At 41.7% G+C, this 18,687-nt stretch overlaps 2 protein-coding genes across 7 annotated transcripts in view; one reads left to right on the top strand and one right to left on the bottom strand.

Moving 5' to 3' along the window:
* The first annotated feature begins 844 nt into the window (after nucleotides 1-844).
* Nucleotides 845-7,031, top strand: ilf2 (interleukin enhancer binding factor 2). The gene is made up of 14 exons (XM_028964601.1): nucleotides 845-978; nucleotides 1,566-1,625; nucleotides 1,710-1,752; nucleotides 1,836-1,940; nucleotides 3,055-3,132; nucleotides 3,515-3,617; nucleotides 3,687-3,752; nucleotides 4,127-4,243; nucleotides 4,325-4,403; nucleotides 4,575-4,662; nucleotides 4,950-5,011; nucleotides 5,475-5,589; nucleotides 6,347-6,437; nucleotides 6,602-7,031. The coding sequence occupies exons 1-14, from the start codon at nucleotides 974-976 to the stop codon at nucleotides 6,751-6,753; spliced, it is 1,164 nt and encodes a 387-aa protein (XP_028820434.1). The 5' UTR covers nucleotides 845-973; the 3' UTR covers nucleotides 6,754-7,031.
* A 997-nt stretch (nucleotides 7,032-8,028) lies between these two features.
* dlgap3 (discs, large (Drosophila) homolog-associated protein 3) overlaps nucleotides 8,029-18,687 on the bottom strand; it is a 152,969-nt gene continuing 142,310 nt past the window's right edge. For all 6 annotated transcript variants that reach the window (XM_028963325.1, XM_028963324.1, XM_028963327.1 and 3 more), the window contains 6 exons: nucleotides 15,559-16,061; nucleotides 15,364-15,458; nucleotides 13,415-13,875; nucleotides 13,066-13,157; nucleotides 12,553-12,699; nucleotides 8,029-11,814 (listed from right to left, as the gene is read on the bottom strand). In XM_028963325.1, the coding sequence (XP_028819158.1) occupies nucleotides 11,503-11,814; nucleotides 12,553-12,699; nucleotides 13,066-13,157; nucleotides 13,415-13,875; nucleotides 15,364-15,458; nucleotides 15,559-16,061 (1,610 nt within the window). In that variant the 3' untranslated portion in view covers nucleotides 8,029-11,502. The remainder of the gene's footprint in view (nucleotides 11,815-12,552; nucleotides 12,700-13,065; nucleotides 13,158-13,414; nucleotides 13,876-15,363; nucleotides 15,459-15,558; nucleotides 16,062-18,687) is intronic.

Here is an 18,687-nt window from a genome sequence, read left to right as displayed (position 1 = left end):
AGTTATATATTCAGCACTGCTTGTTTAATCACTGTAAAAGGATTAAGGGTGATTTAAAAACCAAACGTCTTGATATATAATCTTAGTGTGTGCTTAATACTAGGACACCACATTCTAGACCCACTAATAATGTTTTTATTAAGGCTTTTGAAGCAAAACATAGCAAAAACACTGATGCTCTTTTCATACATGTATTTTTTCAGGAAACATAGTGGATATATGGGTTCATGAGCAAGAACTCAAAGCTGAAGATGTGGTTTTGATCACTCAACTTGTGTTATGGGCCCAGCAAACTTGAGCTCCGCCACTCTGCTCTCGCTAGAGCAGTGAGCACTATGTAATAACTTCCGAATAATGGCAAGGACTTCTAAATTATGTTAAATTAAAATAAATTGTAATAAATAAATTGTGAAGTGATTGTCACATGTGATACACAGCAGCACAGCACACGGTGCACACAGTGAAATTTGTCCTCTGCATTTAACCCATCACCCTTAGTGAGCAGTGGGCAGCCATGACCAGCGCCCGGGGAGCAGTGTGTGGGGACGGTGCTTTGCTCAGTGGCACCTCAGTGGCACCTTGGCGGCTCGGGATTCGAACCGGCAACCTTCTGATTACGGGGTCGCTTCCTTAACCGCTAGGCCACCACTGCCCTATTAATTATGAATCATGCACATTATTGTACTCGTAATACTACCCATTTAGATCTAAAGACAACGATTCTCCTACTAGCAGCGGTGATGGGATAACGGGATTAATAAATGGAAACATTTGAGTTGGTGTGAAACTTGCGAGAGACTCCAGAACGGTATGTGGCGCTATTGAGCTACTGCCGACGTCACGACACACTTCCCCTCCAGGCGCAGAAGCTGCGGCCTTCCCGGTCGGTGTAAATGAATGATTCGCGCAGTTCACGCTGCTGTTGATTTCTTGCAAGGTTTTTACACAAACAGAAGTCAACACGTCGTACGCAATGAGGTAAAGAACTACAGTTTTCGCCCCTCTGTCGGTCTGTCATCTTGTGCATTTTTGCTATTGAGCTTAGTGAAGGCTGCGTTTTATTTATTAAACTGTAAGATTAGCTTGCTAATGCTAACATTTTCTTATCCGAGCTTCATCTGTGTTTACGCTAATTGTTGTGAATAGATTTTTAAGATGCCCTCAAATACGGATTTTTCCCTATTTGACGCCTGTCCTTATTTTCCTCCTCATTGCATTAACTGAGCAAGCTAATATTAAAACAGGACAAAGAAGAATAAATCAACAGCAACTAGCTCACATTTGCAATTGTGCTTTGTTCCTGAAACTGAATGTAACTTTTCACGATATGCTGTGAATAACTGACTGGATTTTTTTTTGGCCACAGATGCTTAGTTTAATGAAACACTATGTAAATATACACACCAAACTATTTCAAAGTAAAATGGAAAAATAAAAATAAATTAAATTGATAATACGCACATATATTAGGTGTTTTATTCACTCTGCAGGTTGTTGCACTTCAGGTGATTTTGTTGGGTAGATTTTGCTACACATATAACGGAATCTGTATTTCTGTTACACAGGGGTGATCGGGGCAGGGGCCGGGGCGGCCGGTTCGGCTCCCGTGGAGGTCTGGTTCAGGGGTAAGTTAGTTTCTGCAATACTGTTACTGTCTGTGATCAACATAAAGGGTTTTAGGACTGTTCAGTGAACCATCTTATTTACAGGTACCGGCCATTTGTACCTCACATCCCTTTTGACTTCTATGTGGTAAGAATGTCTGATTCCTTCTTGATCATACTGTGGTAAACTTCGACATAGTATGAATATATGTTTATATGTGTGTGGTGCAGTGTGAGATGGCATTCCCCCGAGTAAGACCTGCCCCTGATGAGACGGCCTTTAGTGAGTGCCTGTTGAAGAGGAACCAGGACCTCAGCCCCACTCCAGCAGAGCAGGTAACTACACTAAGACATCAGATCCTTCCCTGCCAGCCGCCCATACCCACTACTCCCTCCTCGCTGGCTGGCCGTACCCGCTACTCCTTCCTAGTTGTTCATGCCCTGACCCCATCTCCTGGCAGTGGACCCTAAACAAGCGAGAGTTTAACAGCCATGATTTGATGAGATTTATCATTTTCATGGATTGGTTCAGCACGGAGTCAAAAAGAACCGGCATTTTTTAGCAGCTAGTGCTTCGCGATGAACCATGCAATGTGTCCATTTCACAAGTGGAGCTACTTGCTGAACGCGAGCATGGAAATCTAATACGACAATTTTGAACTCAGTCAGGGTGCAAGGACCTTAAACTTTTGAGGCTTGCGCAGCTTCTCAAAGAGAAATCAAACAAATGAGCGCAGTTTTCTAAAGTCTATGAGCGCAGCACACACACATAAACTAAATTCACATACTGCAGTTAAATTTCTAAATGTGGTGCATTTGAATACAGTTCAGCAACATAAATCACACAAACTGACGACCAAGAGAGCTGACAATTGACCATCACTTAATTTACAAAACCTCATGATTGAAAATGTGACACTGATTTCATATGACAAACAAGTTAATAATATTGAGTCACTTAAATTTTTGATGAAATAATGACTGTTTTGGTTAGGGGTGCACCGATACCACTTTTTTTGGAAAACGAGTATGAGTATTTGCAATTCAGTACTGGCTGATACCGATACAGAGTACTTGATTTAAAACATGATTTAAATTTACAGCTTTAGTCATATAATTTAACAAAAAACAAGGTACTAGTTTGGAATTTATTTAAAATAAAAGCATGTTGTATGCAACATATTACATAATAAATAATTATTTAAAAAAAAATTAAAAAGGGACAGAGCAACTCATCTATCCACTGGGAGGTATCAGTGAATCCCTAGTTTTGGTCTGTTTTAGCAGCGAAAATAGACGCGATGAATCCAAAGATCACATTTTTTTCCCCCTCCCGTCCTGGAGCCTACTCACGCCCCACCGGTTGAGAACCACTACCTTATAAGTTATATGATTATGCTTATTAACCATGTTTCTATGTGACACTCTGTATTTCTGCATTTTTCAACAGGCTGCCATTTTGTCGCTTGTCACTAAGATAAACAATGTAATTGACAACCTCATTGTTGCTCCTGGAAACTTTGAAGTGGTGAGAGCCATTTGATGATGAGGTCATATGGTACAGAATAGATTTGCAATAATGTGCATGAGTTGTCAAAATTAATAATTTATTCAAGATATAATTTAAAGTAAACTATTTAACAATTTTATTGTAAAAAATAAAAAATGATAAACCCATGTGAAATATTTTATTGAACTATTTTTATAATAATACTTGTCATTGTTAGATTCAGATAAATGATTGCATACTTTTACAGCAGTCAAAATAATAATAATATAAAATATATAGGCTAGAATCATGTGCATTTTATTATTGGGCAGAAATACATCATTGCAGTTTAGTAATGAGCAGTATATTGAGCTGGACGCTCTCTCTCTTTCAACTCTTTCATTTTCTTTGGCTTTTTCAGCAAATTGAAGAGGTACGTCAGGTAGGGTCCTACAAAAAGGGCACCATGACAACTGGACACAATGTAGCTGACCTGGTGGTCATCCTGAAGATCCTGCCCACTTGTAAGTCTGTAGTTCTCTGTGTATGAGTGTGCTTGCTGGTGTCTGATATGTGTGTGTCTCTGTGTGAAGTGGAGGCAGTAGCAGCTCTAGGTAATAAAGTTGTGGAGACGCTGCGTACTCAGGACCCAGCTGAAGGTGAGTGAGGATTTACATCTCTGATATTCTTCATAATATAGCCTGGGTTGCATGAAATGCTATACATGCTATTTTTATTAGAACGGTAAATACACCTATTAGCAAGGGTGCAGATTTGATCTGCAGAGTGGTGCGGGCGGTTGCACCATTTACTATATTTCTCTCTTTTTTAAAAAAGAAAAAAATTTATTTGCACAATATGGAATTGTGACTGGTATATCAAAGAAGTATTAGTGTCATGTTTTAGTGTAATCTGATGGTTTTGGGACTCATTGAACAAAATTAGATCGTAATACTACCCGTTAGTAATACTACTAAACCAGATCCTTTTCATAAACATTCATCTCAAATTGTTAACTGTGTTTTTGTGGTAGTGCTCTCCATGTTGACCAATGAGACAGGTTTTGAGATCAGCTCTGCAGATGCCACAGTGAAAATTCTCATTACCACAGTCCCACCCAATCTTCGCAAACTTGACCCAGAGCTTCACCGTATGTGGCAGCAAATTCATACATAGCACGTTAATACTTAAACACACACACTAACATTGTCATCCCATTTTCTGGTGTCAGTGGACATTAAGGTTTTACAGAGCGCCCTCGCTGCAATTCGCCATGCCCGCTGGTTTGAAGAGAATGCATCACAGTCCACGTGAGTCTTATGGTGCACCACTGCATCTTGATTACAGCAAACAACAATACAACTCTATCATCTCTGTTATTTTCTGTAAAAGTATATAGAGAAAAGAGACAACATTGCTCCGTTTTTTCTTATCCTTACTTCCTGTTGCATGACTGGCATTTTTGTTTATTTGTGTGTCAGTGTTAAAGTTCTGATTCGTCTGCTGAAGGACTTGAGAGTGCGTTTCCCTGGTTTTGAGCCCCTCACACCATGGATTCTGGATCTTCTGGTAAAAAATTGTGTGTGTATGTGTGTCCTTTAGCTAATTTTAATGATAATGAATGTCATTTAACTGCCATTCTGTAACACATCAGGTAGTAAATTGGTCCAATCTTTAACTGTGCTTCCTGAAGCACTGAAGCTTGATTTGGTCTTGTGCTCGTCCTGCTTCCTTTGTAGTAAGGTTTTGAAACTACTTGCCTGGAGTCACTGAAATGATTGCCATTTACAATCATTTTGTAGGTGAATAAGTTTACCTACTTATGTGTTTCATATGGCCATATGTGTTTCCTACAGGGCCACTCAGCTGTGATGAACAACCCCTCCAGGCAGCCTCTCCCACTCAATGTGGCCTACAGGTAGAATGAAAATGCTAGATTCTCCATAACTGTTCATCATCAATATGTCCATCTTAATTTTTGTCTAGTGGTTTTAGTCATTCAAGGCTTTTAATCTTGTACAAATGTGATTAACCCCATGGTGAACGGATTGTGGAGAGTGCTTTTTTTTCTGTACACGAGAGAGACTTGCACTTTAGTTTTTAAGCAGCGCTATACGAAAAGGTCTGAACACTATCATCCATTTGATCTTCAATATCAAAAACTGCTTGCTAGAAAAAAAGTACAATTTTCTTAACAGTTACCCATTTCATTGGGCAATAACTGCCAGTCCTTGCCTCTGTGGAACAATATGACTGATCTGGGGTCATCTCCAGATTTATTGTGAGATGTGGTAGGCGGTACTTAATTAATCTCTTCATGTCTTTAAAATTGACTTGGCACCGCAGCATCGGTTCTGCTGACATTGGCGTGTGTTTTACAGGCGCTGCCTTCAGATGCTGGCAGCAGGGCTCTTCCTGCCTGGTTCTGTGGGCATCACTGACCCCTGTGAGAGTGGAAACTTCAGAGTGCACACAGTCATGACCTTAGAGCAACAGGTAACATGTGCACATATGTTCTTATTAGAAGAAATTGCTTCAATTAAGAACTAATAATAATCTCAATACAAATGCTGATGCCTGTAAGTGTTGTGTATTCCCAGAAGAAATGCTGCGATTTTTGATAGTCGTGGAAGATTTTCTATCAGATTTGCTCAACTCAAAAACTAGGCCGTCATTTTCTGGAGCTACATATGATTAAGTGCCCTGAGTATGGGATATATTCAGGAACCCAGGTGCTGACCCTTAAAAAGGGAGGAGCCTTTTGCCATGATTGATGTTTACCTCTGCTTCCTCATTAATGTCAGTCCATAACCATTTAAAGTTTCACATGCAGAATATCAGAACATTCCAACTGTGGAGTAATGAATGTGACATCAGTGAACCTTCTATGTCTTCTATAGCACCAAGGAAAAATGTGGGCACTGCTCTTCCAGATAATCTCCCATGTCTTTGACAAAGACTACATAATGTCTACCTAATGTGTGTGTCCATGTGGGGACATTACTGTCAATTGTGTACCTAAAAAAATAGGTCATTGACTGAATTATTTGTAGCAAGTGAGGCAGTCGACAGTTAAATGAATTGTCTGATGTTAGTGCTGCAATGCAATTGACCCTGGTCATAGATCTATGCATGGCTAATGTCCAGGAAATGAGGGGACCTTTTGGGTGATTGGACAATATGAGCTGCTGTTGGATAAGGATTTACACATTGAATGTTTCTGATATATCGGTGTTTTTGTGTCCTTGTGTAGGACATGGTGTGTTTTACTGCCCAGACGCTTGTTAGGGTTCTATCTCATGGAGGATACCGGAAGATTTTAGGCTTGGAGGGAGATGCCAGCTGTAAGTTTCCCCCCTCATCCATTAATTTGGTTGAATGAAAAGATGAAAAATGTGGAAAAAAGTTTGGTAGCTAAGACTGCAGCCCGCTGAGCTGTTAGCAGACTGAATTGAGTTATCAGTGCTGCCAAAGTGTATATAAAACCTCTTTCCTGTTTGTTGTTCAGACCTCGCCTCAGAGATGTCTACCTGGGACGGCGTGATTGTAACCCCCTCAGAGAAGGCTTACGAGAAGCCACCAGAGCGTAAGGAAGAGGAGGATGAAGCCCTGGAGGAGGGTGGAGAAGGGGAGGACGAAACCATGGAGACGCAGGAGTGATCATGTAGAAGGAGAGAGAGAGTGGTTTCTCGTTAGTGTTCTCATTATAACTTTTTAAAAGCTTGAAAAGCAGTAACACAAATGAGCCTGGCTGAGTCTCTGTACAATAAAACCTACTCATCTGCAGTGATTAAGCCTGAGGTCCCCATTTTGACAACTACTTGTGATTTGGTCTGATTATGTGGAGGTCTTGATGTTTTGAGTTTTTTTTTTTTATTTATGTCTTTTTACTGTAGCTGCGAAGAATAAATTACATTTCTTTTTTTATTATAAATTTACTCTTTCTATTATGTAATCCCTTATCACAGATATGTTTTTAAGATGGATTCTTGGAAATGGATACTGATATACCACACAGGCCAAAAGTTTGGACACACCTTGGCCGCCCTTTGCTCTGATTACTGTTTTGCACACTCTTGGCATTCTCTATATGAGAGAGTGTGCAAAGCATTAATCAGAGCAAAGGGCGGCTATTTTTAAGAAACTAGAACATAAAACATGTTTTCAGTTATTTCACCTTTTTTGTTAAGTACATAACTCCACGTGTTTATAGTTTTGCTGTCTTCAGTGAGAATCTACCAATGTAAATGGTCATGAAAAGAAAGAATGAGAAGGTGTGTCCAAACTTTTGGCCTGTATTGTAGCATAGCACTGTGTGTGTTTGCATTTCTCGACTGGGAAGGAATTAATTCTGGCAAAAGGTGTCTGGAAAAATATGGTTGAATGCTGTGCATGAACAACATTATACTGTAAAGAACCATTATTTGCTCCAAGAGGTGAAATGTGGGAATTGACCAGGTGGTGTATTTAAATTCCATTAATAGAAGGCAGAAAACTGATGCACTATCCTGTTCAGGCACACTACGTATTAACAAACGTATGATCGAATATAATTTCTGGTATGTTTTGAGCTGTACACACTGTAACTAAGTAACTCAGCACCAGCTTGGTGGCCTAGCGGTTAAGGAAGAGGCCCCGTAATCAGAAGGTTGCCGGTTCGAATCCCGATCCGCCAAGGTACCACTGAGGTGCCACTGAGCAAAGCACCGTCCCCACACACTGCTCACTCAGGGTGATGGGTTAAATGCAGAGGACAAATTTCACTGTGTGCACCTTGTGCTGTGCTGCTGTGTATCACATGTGACAATCACTTCACTTAAAACTTAAAAAGCTTGAGGTGCACTTTGGTATTATAAGAGGGGATCCACACTTGAAACTTTGAGTGCCCTGTGCTTGTTTGCCACCATTGGTGTGTCACTTGTGGCAAGGCCCTGCTACGGTAGGTGTCCTTTATTTTTACAGCAGATACACTCATAAAGAAACAGTCAATGTTTTTTTTTTTTTTTAAACTCGCTAAAATAGTTTTATAATAATATATAGAAAATGTTTACTACATTGACAGTGTTACATTCTGTGTAAGGTAATCCACATCACAGTGAGCCAACTCTTCTGAGTGCTAGCAAAACAAATAGCTTTATCTGTCCATGGCCAGAGAACAAGAAAAATTCACATGTAGTCCATTTGCATGTCCTCCCCAGTGTTTTCTTCTCTATACTGAACAGACGTGTCCATGTGTCATGATTCCAATTATGATGAAAACATCTGATGATCCAAGGCAACTCTATTGCTCCTTGTTTGCAATTTCTACTTTTTTTTTTTTTTTTTTGTCAGATGAGACAGAAAACAAACGTTCCCTGTACCTTGGCACTGTGTCAAACATAAAAAACAGCATATAGACACATGGTTTTAAAGACATAATGCATTTTTTGCCCATTGCTAATGTGTTGCAGCTTTCTTCTGAGTGAAAATGCATAAATAAAAATGGGCATGTTTTGCTACATCACAGAACTTTCAAATACTGTCTTCTGTCCAACACTGTATACCGGGTCGTTATACAAAATCTGATCTCAATCCCTGCTGATAATCCCCAGACAAAAACTGCATGCAGTCCGTAAAAGGAGGCCTGGGTGACCCATAAAACCAATCTTCCTCGGAACCAAGCCGTCCAGAAGTAGCAGCAGTTGAAAAATAAGTCCTCTCAGAATCAGTTCTTTTCACTAAATACGCCCTTGGGTAGAGTACAGAATAGATTATACATAATTGAAATAACATCACTTTTAATCTGAGTGACAGTGATAATAGTAGTGATAATAGTATAACTATAGTAACAATATTATAAGAACAATAATGGTTATAACAATTAATGTAATATTTAATAACAGCAAAAGAGATTGTATGTACATAATAAAACATAGTGAGAAGGTTTTATTGAATTACATAGTAATTGTTCGGCTATCTATGACCCACATAATATCCTAGCGATATAAGATGTGCTGTGAAGGGCTACTAATACCGAACGGCAGGTCAACATCACAGTGGCAGCTGCTTCCACCAGTACTACAGAGACACAGGTACCAGTTACTCACTACTGACCGGGATCACGGCAGTTCCTGACCAAGCCTGTACAGTAACAACACGAGACACTGTGATGCTTTCATTCAGTCGAGTCGAGGTGTGGACCATGTTTGAGAAAGTGTTGTTTCAGGGACCTTCCTTGGCCTTGTGGGCAGGGCTCAGACTGAGGTAATTCGTTCTGGACATTTTCCTGAAAGTTTCATTGCCAAAGAAACGGAACGCAGGTCTTTTCATCAAAATGTAGTACAGATTCAATAGCTCATGTGACACATGAGCTTGGAGATGGGACACATGAGCTTGGAGGAAAAACAAGAACAGGGAAGACCAGAGAGAAAAAGAACAGAAAACTGTACACTGGAAAACATTTGGGCATCTTTCATTATTCCCCCGAAGTTTCCACCATCTGTTTCCCCACACTAATGAAGTGCTACCATGCGTCCTCAGCAGCTGAGATTTCATTGGCAGAAGCTCTTCACAGTGGAAGAGAGATGTGTTTTTTGTGCTTTTAGATGGTTTCCTTTATTCCGCTGTGTTAAAGTGCTGTAAAGTCTGCTCTCCTTGTACAGAGTGCATTTTGAGCATAGGAGTAGAGTGGTGAGATAAAAAGTTAAATGGAGTCTGCGGCAGGGCTCATGCCATTAGGTGTGAACAGGACCTGCTATCCACGGCAAGTAAGAGAGGTATTCTGTTCTCCTTATCAACAGATCACACAAGCACAAAAAGGGCATCAGCCCTGATGACAGAAGAGAGAAAAAATCCACAGGAGGATGCCTAAAATACAAAATAAGAGAAGCCAGCCTCCACCAATGGATGTCAACATATTAAAAAATTAAATCATGCAGGTTTCAGGATAAAGATAGGTACAAAAAATGACAAAATTCAAAATAAATTGGTAAACCTATCTGAGTATCAGCCACACAACGCACTGCTCAGGCACAAGTTGTCAGAGAGGCAGAATGTAATTAGCCAGGACCAAGAGGACTGCTTGATGTGTGTGCAACTGGGTCATCTGTCATCACTGATGATGACGACGGGGAGGAGTGGGTGGGTCCTACTCGGTTAATCAGACTGTGATTCTGTTATGCCTGAACCCAGACCTGGCCGTGTTACTGGTGTTCTTCGGTATATAAATGTCATATGTCTTTGCGTTCACTGTACAGATAAATAGACACACTTGTAATCTGAGTCTAGAAATAGTAGTGGCATTATAAAATATACATTTTTGCAATAAAATATTTCATATTGAATTCCATTCCTATTTTAAATGTTTCTTACTTGGAAAAAAAGTCTTCATGCAAAAAAAGAATAAATAAAAAATACCCATAGGTTTTTGTAGGAACATGGTTCTACACCCCAATCCAGCAACACTTTAAAGTATTATTAGTTTCCCTGATGAAGCCTATAGTCTCTAAATACATAAATTAATAGATAAATAAATACCCCACATAATCAAAGAAGTATGAATAAAAATATTCCCAAGATCCCCTCTTTTGCGTCATCACAAGCTGCATGCATTTGATTAGTCCAAGAACAGCTAGTCACTCCCTTCAACCCTCCATCAGTAAAGAGGCAAGAAATGAAAAATTCCAGAAATGGAAATCAGGAGTGATTGGAATGGATTACACACTAAACCAAAATCCTTAGTCAGACTCACTCAATACACCCACTACACGCCAGTTAGGGGAAAAGGGGACAAATACTTGTTCTCTCATTCCCAGGTGGTCAGATGTGAAATTGGGGATTGTCGTCGCACCCCTGAAATGTGTTATACAGGTTCTTCACTATGATGAAAGGCATTAAATGCGGAGCAGAGTGCTGGGGTTATAGGTCACAGCTCCAGCTGAGGGCAGGCGTGATTGTATTGCACATATCTGAGCCAGCCTATGTGGTGTAATATCTGGTATGACCAAAGGAGGGAGCTACTTCACAGTAAAACTAAGAGAGACCCTATGTTTCATGTACTTTCCAAAGTTGCTTGAGAGGAATTGTGAAACTTGAATGCACCCGTGGCTATATTGTCCATCACACTGTACACATATTCACACACTTTACAGCCATACACACAAACACAAAAGGGAGTGTAGGTGGAGCCCTTTTTCCTAATGAAATGAATTTACTTTAACCTGGGTACTATGTTTTGCATCTCCAGGTACCCTCAATGAAAGACTGGCCTCTCGGGCAAACACTGATTGATGGCTGCCAGAACTCAACACTAGTTTCTGCTTGAACATCTGTTGTTGGTGGGTTGGATGTTGTTGGATGTTTGGAGGCCAAGAAGAGGCAGGCAAGAGTTTTCAGGGCTGAATCTGCCACCTGGACGTCCAGAGGTTTCTCTTATAGTCGTGTTTGAGCCTCTGGGATGAAGATCTCAATGCTGTCGGCACTCTCAGTGGCGGAGTTCTGGCGGAATGAGGCAGCACGTTTGGTTTGGAGGAGTCGTCGCCGTGGATCCGGCCGCTGCCGGTCACCAAGGTCAAGCGATTTATCCCTCACTGGGAGAGCCCGCCCGCCACGGGACACTACCAGTATCCCAGCAGTGCTGCTTCCTCCTCCTCCTCCCAACCCATCAGCCACGCTCTCCGCTCTCATTGTGCCAGTCACCCCTCCTACCAGTTTCTTTGGTAAGGGAGGAGGGACTTTCTCCTCCTGAAGGGTGGTGTTGGGGTTGAGTTCCGAATGGATTTGATTGGTTATGATTTGGTGGAGGTTGTTCATGTTTTCAGAAGAGGTTTGGTTTTGGGATTGGATTGGAGTGGAGTGATTGTTGATAGTGGCAGGGTTGAGATGACATTTGGTGGGGTCAGAGTTTATGATTGATTAATCGACAAGTGAAGATATTGATGAGATGGTTGGTTGGTGAACAACACGATGCAAACAAACAGAAGGAAATTAAAAAGTGATCAGGAGAAACAGAAAATGCAATTATGGATCAGTAAATTTAGGAAATGGAACAAATATTGGGAAGGAAAGAGAAAAAAAGAAGAGAAATTAGAAAACAGCGGTTAGTTATTTAGTAACTGAATAATACTGGTGGTTAGATAATAGATGGTTGAGAGGTGGGTCTGCCAGTCTTAAGAAATGCTCTGGTTTCGCAAGGGAGTGCTCAGGTGGAATGTGAGCTTGACAAATCAAAATTAATTCTGCTGACTTTGCCAAATTTCGGACACATAAGACTGTAAGATGAAGTCCATGCTGAATTACTGTCATGTAAAACACTGCATTATAAATGCAGTCCAGGAATCCTGGGGCTCAGGTCCGTTTGCTGCTTCTGTGCTTGCCGTATTTCATGCTCACACACGGCGCCAGCGTGTGAGTCATGTGCCAGTTGGCAGCCATGTTGGACCAGGCCAGAGCCTGTGTGGGGAGCAGACCACGCATCCTCACCTTCTTCTCAGCTGGAATCCTCCAGCCACAGTCCTTAAGCCGTTGAATATCCTGGAACTTCACTCTGACATCTTCAATTGCCAGCTGGAGGAGATCCCAGAAGCTGGCCAGGTCCTGTGAGGTGGGCTGGGGGTATGCCGAGGGCTCCTAATGATTGTGGGAATGATAGATCAAATTAATCACTCATTGCTGTAAATGTTATCAACATCTCACAACGTCACTGGCCTGCATGACAGCTTTGGTTTCTAACTTCAAGGATTTGGCGTTAATGTCTTAACTGACTTAATTTGGTGCATTATTAATGCAGTCATATCTTCATTGCAGGGTGATATACAGTACATGAGTTATTCATGCCCCACTGATGTAATTTCAGGTACGTCAGTTATGTTCTTAGCACAGATTAATTCCCTCTCTCATTAAATCAATGAAATGGAGTCTTTGGAAGCCCCATGTCTGTACAGATTAATTAACTCCAACCTGGAGATGTTCTCCTGGCCAGTGGATGCAACTCACCACGCTCTGTTGGCACAGACGAAAGAACTGCTGCACCTTTTGAGACATCAACATCTGGGCACTGCCAATGGCTGCTTTAATCATCTCCAGCACTGCAGAGAGGAAGGGAGGGAGGAATGGAGGTTAAGCAGAAGATCTATGCTTCCTTATGACTGTTAGTGCCATTAAAAAAAGGGGGCAGTGGTAGCCTTGCGGGTGAATGAATGAATGAAGCGGATAATCAGAAGGTTTAAGGTCACTCTAGCTCACTGAGGTTAAATGCAGAGGAAACATTTCGTTGTATGGACCATGTGCTGTGCCGCTGTGTTTCACAACGACAATCACTGCACTTTCACTTTCACCTACTCACCCTCGTCTGGGAGCTCAATCTCCTCTGCCTCTCTCTCCATGTTTTGGCACCAGCCCTCCATCCTCTCCACCTCGGTCTGGAGCAGTCGCAGGAAGAACTCTCCATCTCTCATGCATGGCGATGCCCGCCCAGAGTCGGGCAGGCTACGGGGTCCTTCATGCCAACTCACCACCCGGTCAGGTAGCAGGGGCAGAGGTGAGTGCGAGCGGGGCAGGCTTGGGTCAGGGGTGTAGCCGGGGTGGTAGTCCTCACGGTACGCCCACTGACCCTGCGTGTGAACGGTGCGGTATTCAAACTGACCAGCGGACTCTGGCTCAGAGGAGTGCCGCTGGAAGGAGCAGCCAAACTGCAGACCCTTGTCCTGGGTGGCAACGCTCACCACCATGCCTGGGAAACCTTCTGTCTCCAGATCAGCCTGGACACTCGCTGTCACACTGTTGGACCGCTTCAGACGAGCTCGCCTATGAAATGATGGAATGATGGGTAAACTGCCACAAACTGGGAAATGTTTGTTTATTTTACATTACAATTTAAACCATTAGTAATCTGCAATATTTAGTGCCACCAGAACTGTTCACTTATTGTCATTTCAGTTATTACTAACACATCCTTCTATTTCTTCACTACCATGTGAATGGTAAATCGCTCCTTGAGAGCATGCTGGTGCAGAGTGATCGTGTGGCCTTCATGGAGTTCCCTGCTTAGTCCGTATTGCCTCTAACATACTACTTCAATATTATATCATAATACTATTAATAACTGGACTCCAATAACCTCTATATGCCATATTTCCTGGATAAATTCCATTGAACCTCCTAGAGTAATCTATTGCTGACCAGAGTTGGATCGGTTCCTTTTTTCTTTAGAAACAGAACAACTCAAATATAATGAATAATAATGCAGCTTTATTGACAGGGTCTGTGTTGGTTCTCAGCTGGTCTGAAGTGGGATGATATCAACTCTTATTTAAATGTAACTGCTAACTGGACACAGATGGTAGAGGTAAACTTGGCTGAATGATCAGCTCTCTCTGTGTGTGTGTGAGGGTGACATATTTTACACCCGGCCTGTAATTGCGTAATCATGGCCTAATTATACCTTTGCATCTCACACACACAAAACACACACCTCCCGTGCACACGTTAATGTTTTTCCCACCCTCACGCACTTCCAGGCAGGGAACAGTTGGGAGGCCTGAGTCACACTCACACCTCAACAGTCAGAAAGAAAGGTGTGTGTGTATGCCGCAATTATTTTAATGTACAGTAAGAAGTTTTAGAGGGGGGGTAATGTGCATTGAACAGTAAGACTGTTCAATGCACATTCAAGAAGACAGGTTCAAATCCAACTTACTACAATTGTGTCCCTGAGCAAGACACTTAACCCAGAGTGTCTCCAGGGGGGGACTGTCCCTGTAACTGCTCAGTGTAAGTTGCTCTGGATAGGGGCGTCTGATAATGCTGTAAATGTAATGTACACTATGGGCAATGAAATGTCTGCACAAAAACCAAAGCAGTTAGTGGTCCATTTTTATATTATGTTTTTCATATGAATCAATGAAACAATTACATATTTACTGCAAATATACATATCTGTACATTTGGAATAGCAGATTACTGAATTTATTGTATGTATATTGTATGTATTTTAGTTTCATAAACCCTTGTAACTGTTGCCACTGTACAATATGTACAGTGAATAAGCAAAGTATGCACACTTTTGTTAAAATGGCAGTGATGTTCAATAAATAATTTGAACACTCTACAAAATTGAGGGGTGTGGACATTTTTAATATCCACTTTAAATATAAAATTCTATATGATTCTTATTTCATGCATTTTTGTTAAAATACAATTTCATATGCAGTATAAGGGTTCAATATGGGTTAGCACAATACCTCCAAAATTAGATCTTTGTCTAATTTTTTATTAGTTCATCCTATTTTTTACCTCTTGTCATCCTCCACTTGCACACCAATCGAGTGGACCTCTCTTAGTGCCTTCCCCTCCACATCTGAGTCTGAGAGAGTTTCTGAGCTGTCCACCTTCACACACACATTGAACACATATAAACAGCTAAGTACTCACACACAAAAGTTTATATTGAAGCATTACAGCCATCACACACATGGATACCTATCTCACCTGTACTGCTATAGAGGGCCTCCACTTCCTGCCCCTTCCCTCCAACTTCAGTTCCTCTCCCCCACTGGTAGCTTTGCACAGGGAGATGCTGTTCTGGGGCAAAGACGCCGACTTCCCTAAACTGCCCCCCGGACCCCTGTCCCTCTGGCCCCTGGTCATGCCATCTAGCAGGTTGTCTGCCGAGCTACTGTGTTTAGCCCGCACTGGGCCAGGGTAGCCCATGTCCCTGTGCCCCACCCGACTGCCATCCAGACTCTCAGCTGAGTTGCTGTTCTGCCGAGTGGAGTTGGTGTAGTACCCACCAGGACCCCTGGAGCTCCGTCCACCAGCCTCAACCCCATCCAGTGAGTTGCTATGCTGCTTGGGTCTGCCGGGAGCCGGCTGCCCAGTATTCTGGAAGTACGAGTCCTGCGTGGACTCAGTGCTGCTCTGTACTGTTACTGAGATCATGGGCTTGGACATACGAGGAGGCAGCGGAGGGGGTCCCTTCCTGTAGGGGAACACTGAGAGAGAGAAATGCATTGGTCAGTGCATTTTGCTGCTCAGTAAGATTTATCCACATTCCATTTTGACACTTTGTCACAAATGTTTCTGTTTTGTTTTCTGTTGTATGTGCAGATGACCTGTGGCAAATCTGGATGACACAGGTCTGGAGTTGATGCTTTGTTGCCCATAATTAATTCCAATAATATAAGAGGAAGATCTAACTCACTTTTATGATCTAACTCATAATTAATTTTGTGATTAATGTTTCTGTTTGGCCGTCCATTGGGTGGTGCTCTCATATCCTCACTTAAGTGTACTGGTCAGCTGATCTCCTGCCAATCATCTCTGCTCACCTCACCTCCATATGTTTGAGGTCTCATCCTTTCTGCCTGATATGATTTCTCTTCAGTTCCCTTTCAGTTAAGTTCCATATGTTTTTATGTTTATGATGACATTTGCCCATCACTAACATATTAGTGGAAAAACATCAGAAACACACTCACATAGGAACAGACATTTTGCAAAGACAACTGCTACAGGCTGGGAGTTCACATTGTTCACACACCAACAAACACAATCTTTCATGCAATCTGTCTTCATTCACATCCAAACAACGTCCACAGCAAGAAAAAATGAAAATTCCACATTTCAGGATTATCCCCCTGACTACCCCCCCTCCCCCCTTCACACACACACTTGAAGGGGATCTGAATGGTGCTGGTAGCATGAAAAATGTGCTTTAAATGTCTATTATTGTCTATTATGACTGGAGTTCTCCCCCGCATGTCCAAGATGAAACTGGTGTATTTCTTTAGGTTTCAAAAGTCTATCTCACAGACCAAAGCTGTTTCTTTGAAACTTGCTCATCTGTTAAGTAAATTCATGACTCAGTCTTATAACTGAGATATGATGTAACTGTCTTCCTGACATTTAGATTGCCTTCATATCGAACAATCCTCTACAAGAGCCCCAGATATACAGTGGAGGAAATAATTATTTGACCCCTTGCTGATTTTGTAAGTTTGTCCAATGACAAAGAAATGAAAAGTCTCAGAACAGTATCATTTTAATGGTAGGTTTATTTTAAGAGTGACAGATAGCACATCAAAAGGAGAATTGAAAAATAACTTTAAATAAAAGATAGAAATGGATTTGCATTTCATTGAGTGAAATAAGTATTTGAACCCCTACCAACCGTTAAGAGTTCTGGCTCCCACAGAGTGGTTAGACACGCCTACTCAATTAGTCACCCTCAATAATGACACCTGTCTTAACTAGTCACCTGTATAAAAGACACCTGTCCACAGAATCAATCAATCAGGCAGACTCCAAACTCTCCAACATGGGTAAGACCAAAGAGCTGTCCAAGGATGTCAGAGACAAAATTGTAGACCTGCACAAGGCTGGAATGGGATATAAAACCATTATCAAGAAGCTGGGAGAGAAGGGGACAACTGTTGCTGCAATTGTTAGAAAATGGAAGGAGCACAAAATGACCATCAATCGACCTCGGCTCCACGCAAGATCTCACCTCATGGGGTCTCAATGATTCTGGGTTCCTGGAACTACATGGGAGGAGTAAGTTAATGACCTCAAAGTAGCTGGGACCACAGTCACCAAGAAAACCATTGGAAACACATTACACTGCAATGGATTAAAATCCTGCAGTGTTTGCAAGGTCCCCCTGCTCAAGAAGGCACATGTGCAGGCCTGTCTGAAGTTTGCCAATGAACACTTCAATGATTCAGAGATTGACTGGGAGAAGGTGCTGTGGTCAGATGAGACCAAAATTGAGCTCTTTGGCATTAACTCAACTTGCCGTGTTTGGAGGAAGAAAAATGCTACCTATGGAGGGAGCTGAAGCTCAAAGTTGCACAGAGACAGCCTCAAAACCTTAGTGATTTAGAGATGATCTGCAAAGAGGAGTGGACCACAATTCCTCCTAAAATTTGTGCAAACTTAGTCATCAAGTTCAAGAAACATTTGACCTTTTTTTTTTGTTATTCTTATTCATTCAATGAAATGTAAGTTATTTTTCAATTTTCCTTTTGATGTGTGATCTGTCACTGTAGAAATAAACCTACCATTAAAATGATACTGTTCTGAGACTTTTCTTTGTCATTGGACAAACTTACAAAATCAGCGAGGGGTCAAATAATTTTCCTCCACTGCATTACGGCTCATGATAACTGTTCCCAGGTCAGAGTTTAGACTTGCTTCATTTTGTCTGAAGCAGTATGAAGGTATTGGGAGACTCAAACCTACGTTCATAAGAGATTATTTGGGATCTGTTTTGTCATTTAGATTTCATATTGGGTGGACAGGTAAATGGTGGATGGGGATGTGAGGATTAAAGTGAAGTGATTGTGATGCACAGCACACGGTGTGAATAGTCCTGTGCTTTTAACCCCTTCACCCTTAGTGAGCAGTGGGCAGCCCAGGGAGCAGTGTGTGGTGACGGTGCTTTGCTCAGTGGCACCTTGGCAGATTCAAACCGGCAACCTTCTTATTATGGGGCCGCTTCCTTAACCGCTAAGCAACCACTGCCTGCCACTGCTGATTATGAAGAACAGTCCTGAGAGACAATGGACATTTCTGTGTTTCAAGCTGCTGGTCATACATGGATGATTAGATTTTTTTTTT

The sequence above is a fragment of the Denticeps clupeoides genome, chromosome 20 (assembly GCF_900700375.1).
Source record: "Denticeps clupeoides chromosome 20, fDenClu1.1, whole genome shotgun sequence".
Lineage (NCBI taxonomy): Eukaryota > Metazoa > Chordata > Actinopteri > Clupeiformes > Denticipitidae > Denticeps > Denticeps clupeoides.
Note: the sequence above shows the minus strand (reverse complement) of the source record. Positions and strands in the feature narration are given on the sequence as shown.

Excerpts from the sequence above, each read along its gene's own strand:
- ilf2 (XM_028964601.1), top strand. Across the intron at positions 1,941-3,054 it reads GCCCCACTCCAGCAGAGCAG|GCTGCCATTTTGTCGCTTGT; the intron begins GTAACTACACTA and ends ATTTTTCAACAG. Across the intron at positions 6,438-6,601 it reads CTTGGAGGGAGATGCCAGCT|ACCTCGCCTCAGAGATGTCT; the intron begins GTAAGTTTCCCC and ends TTTGTTGTTCAG.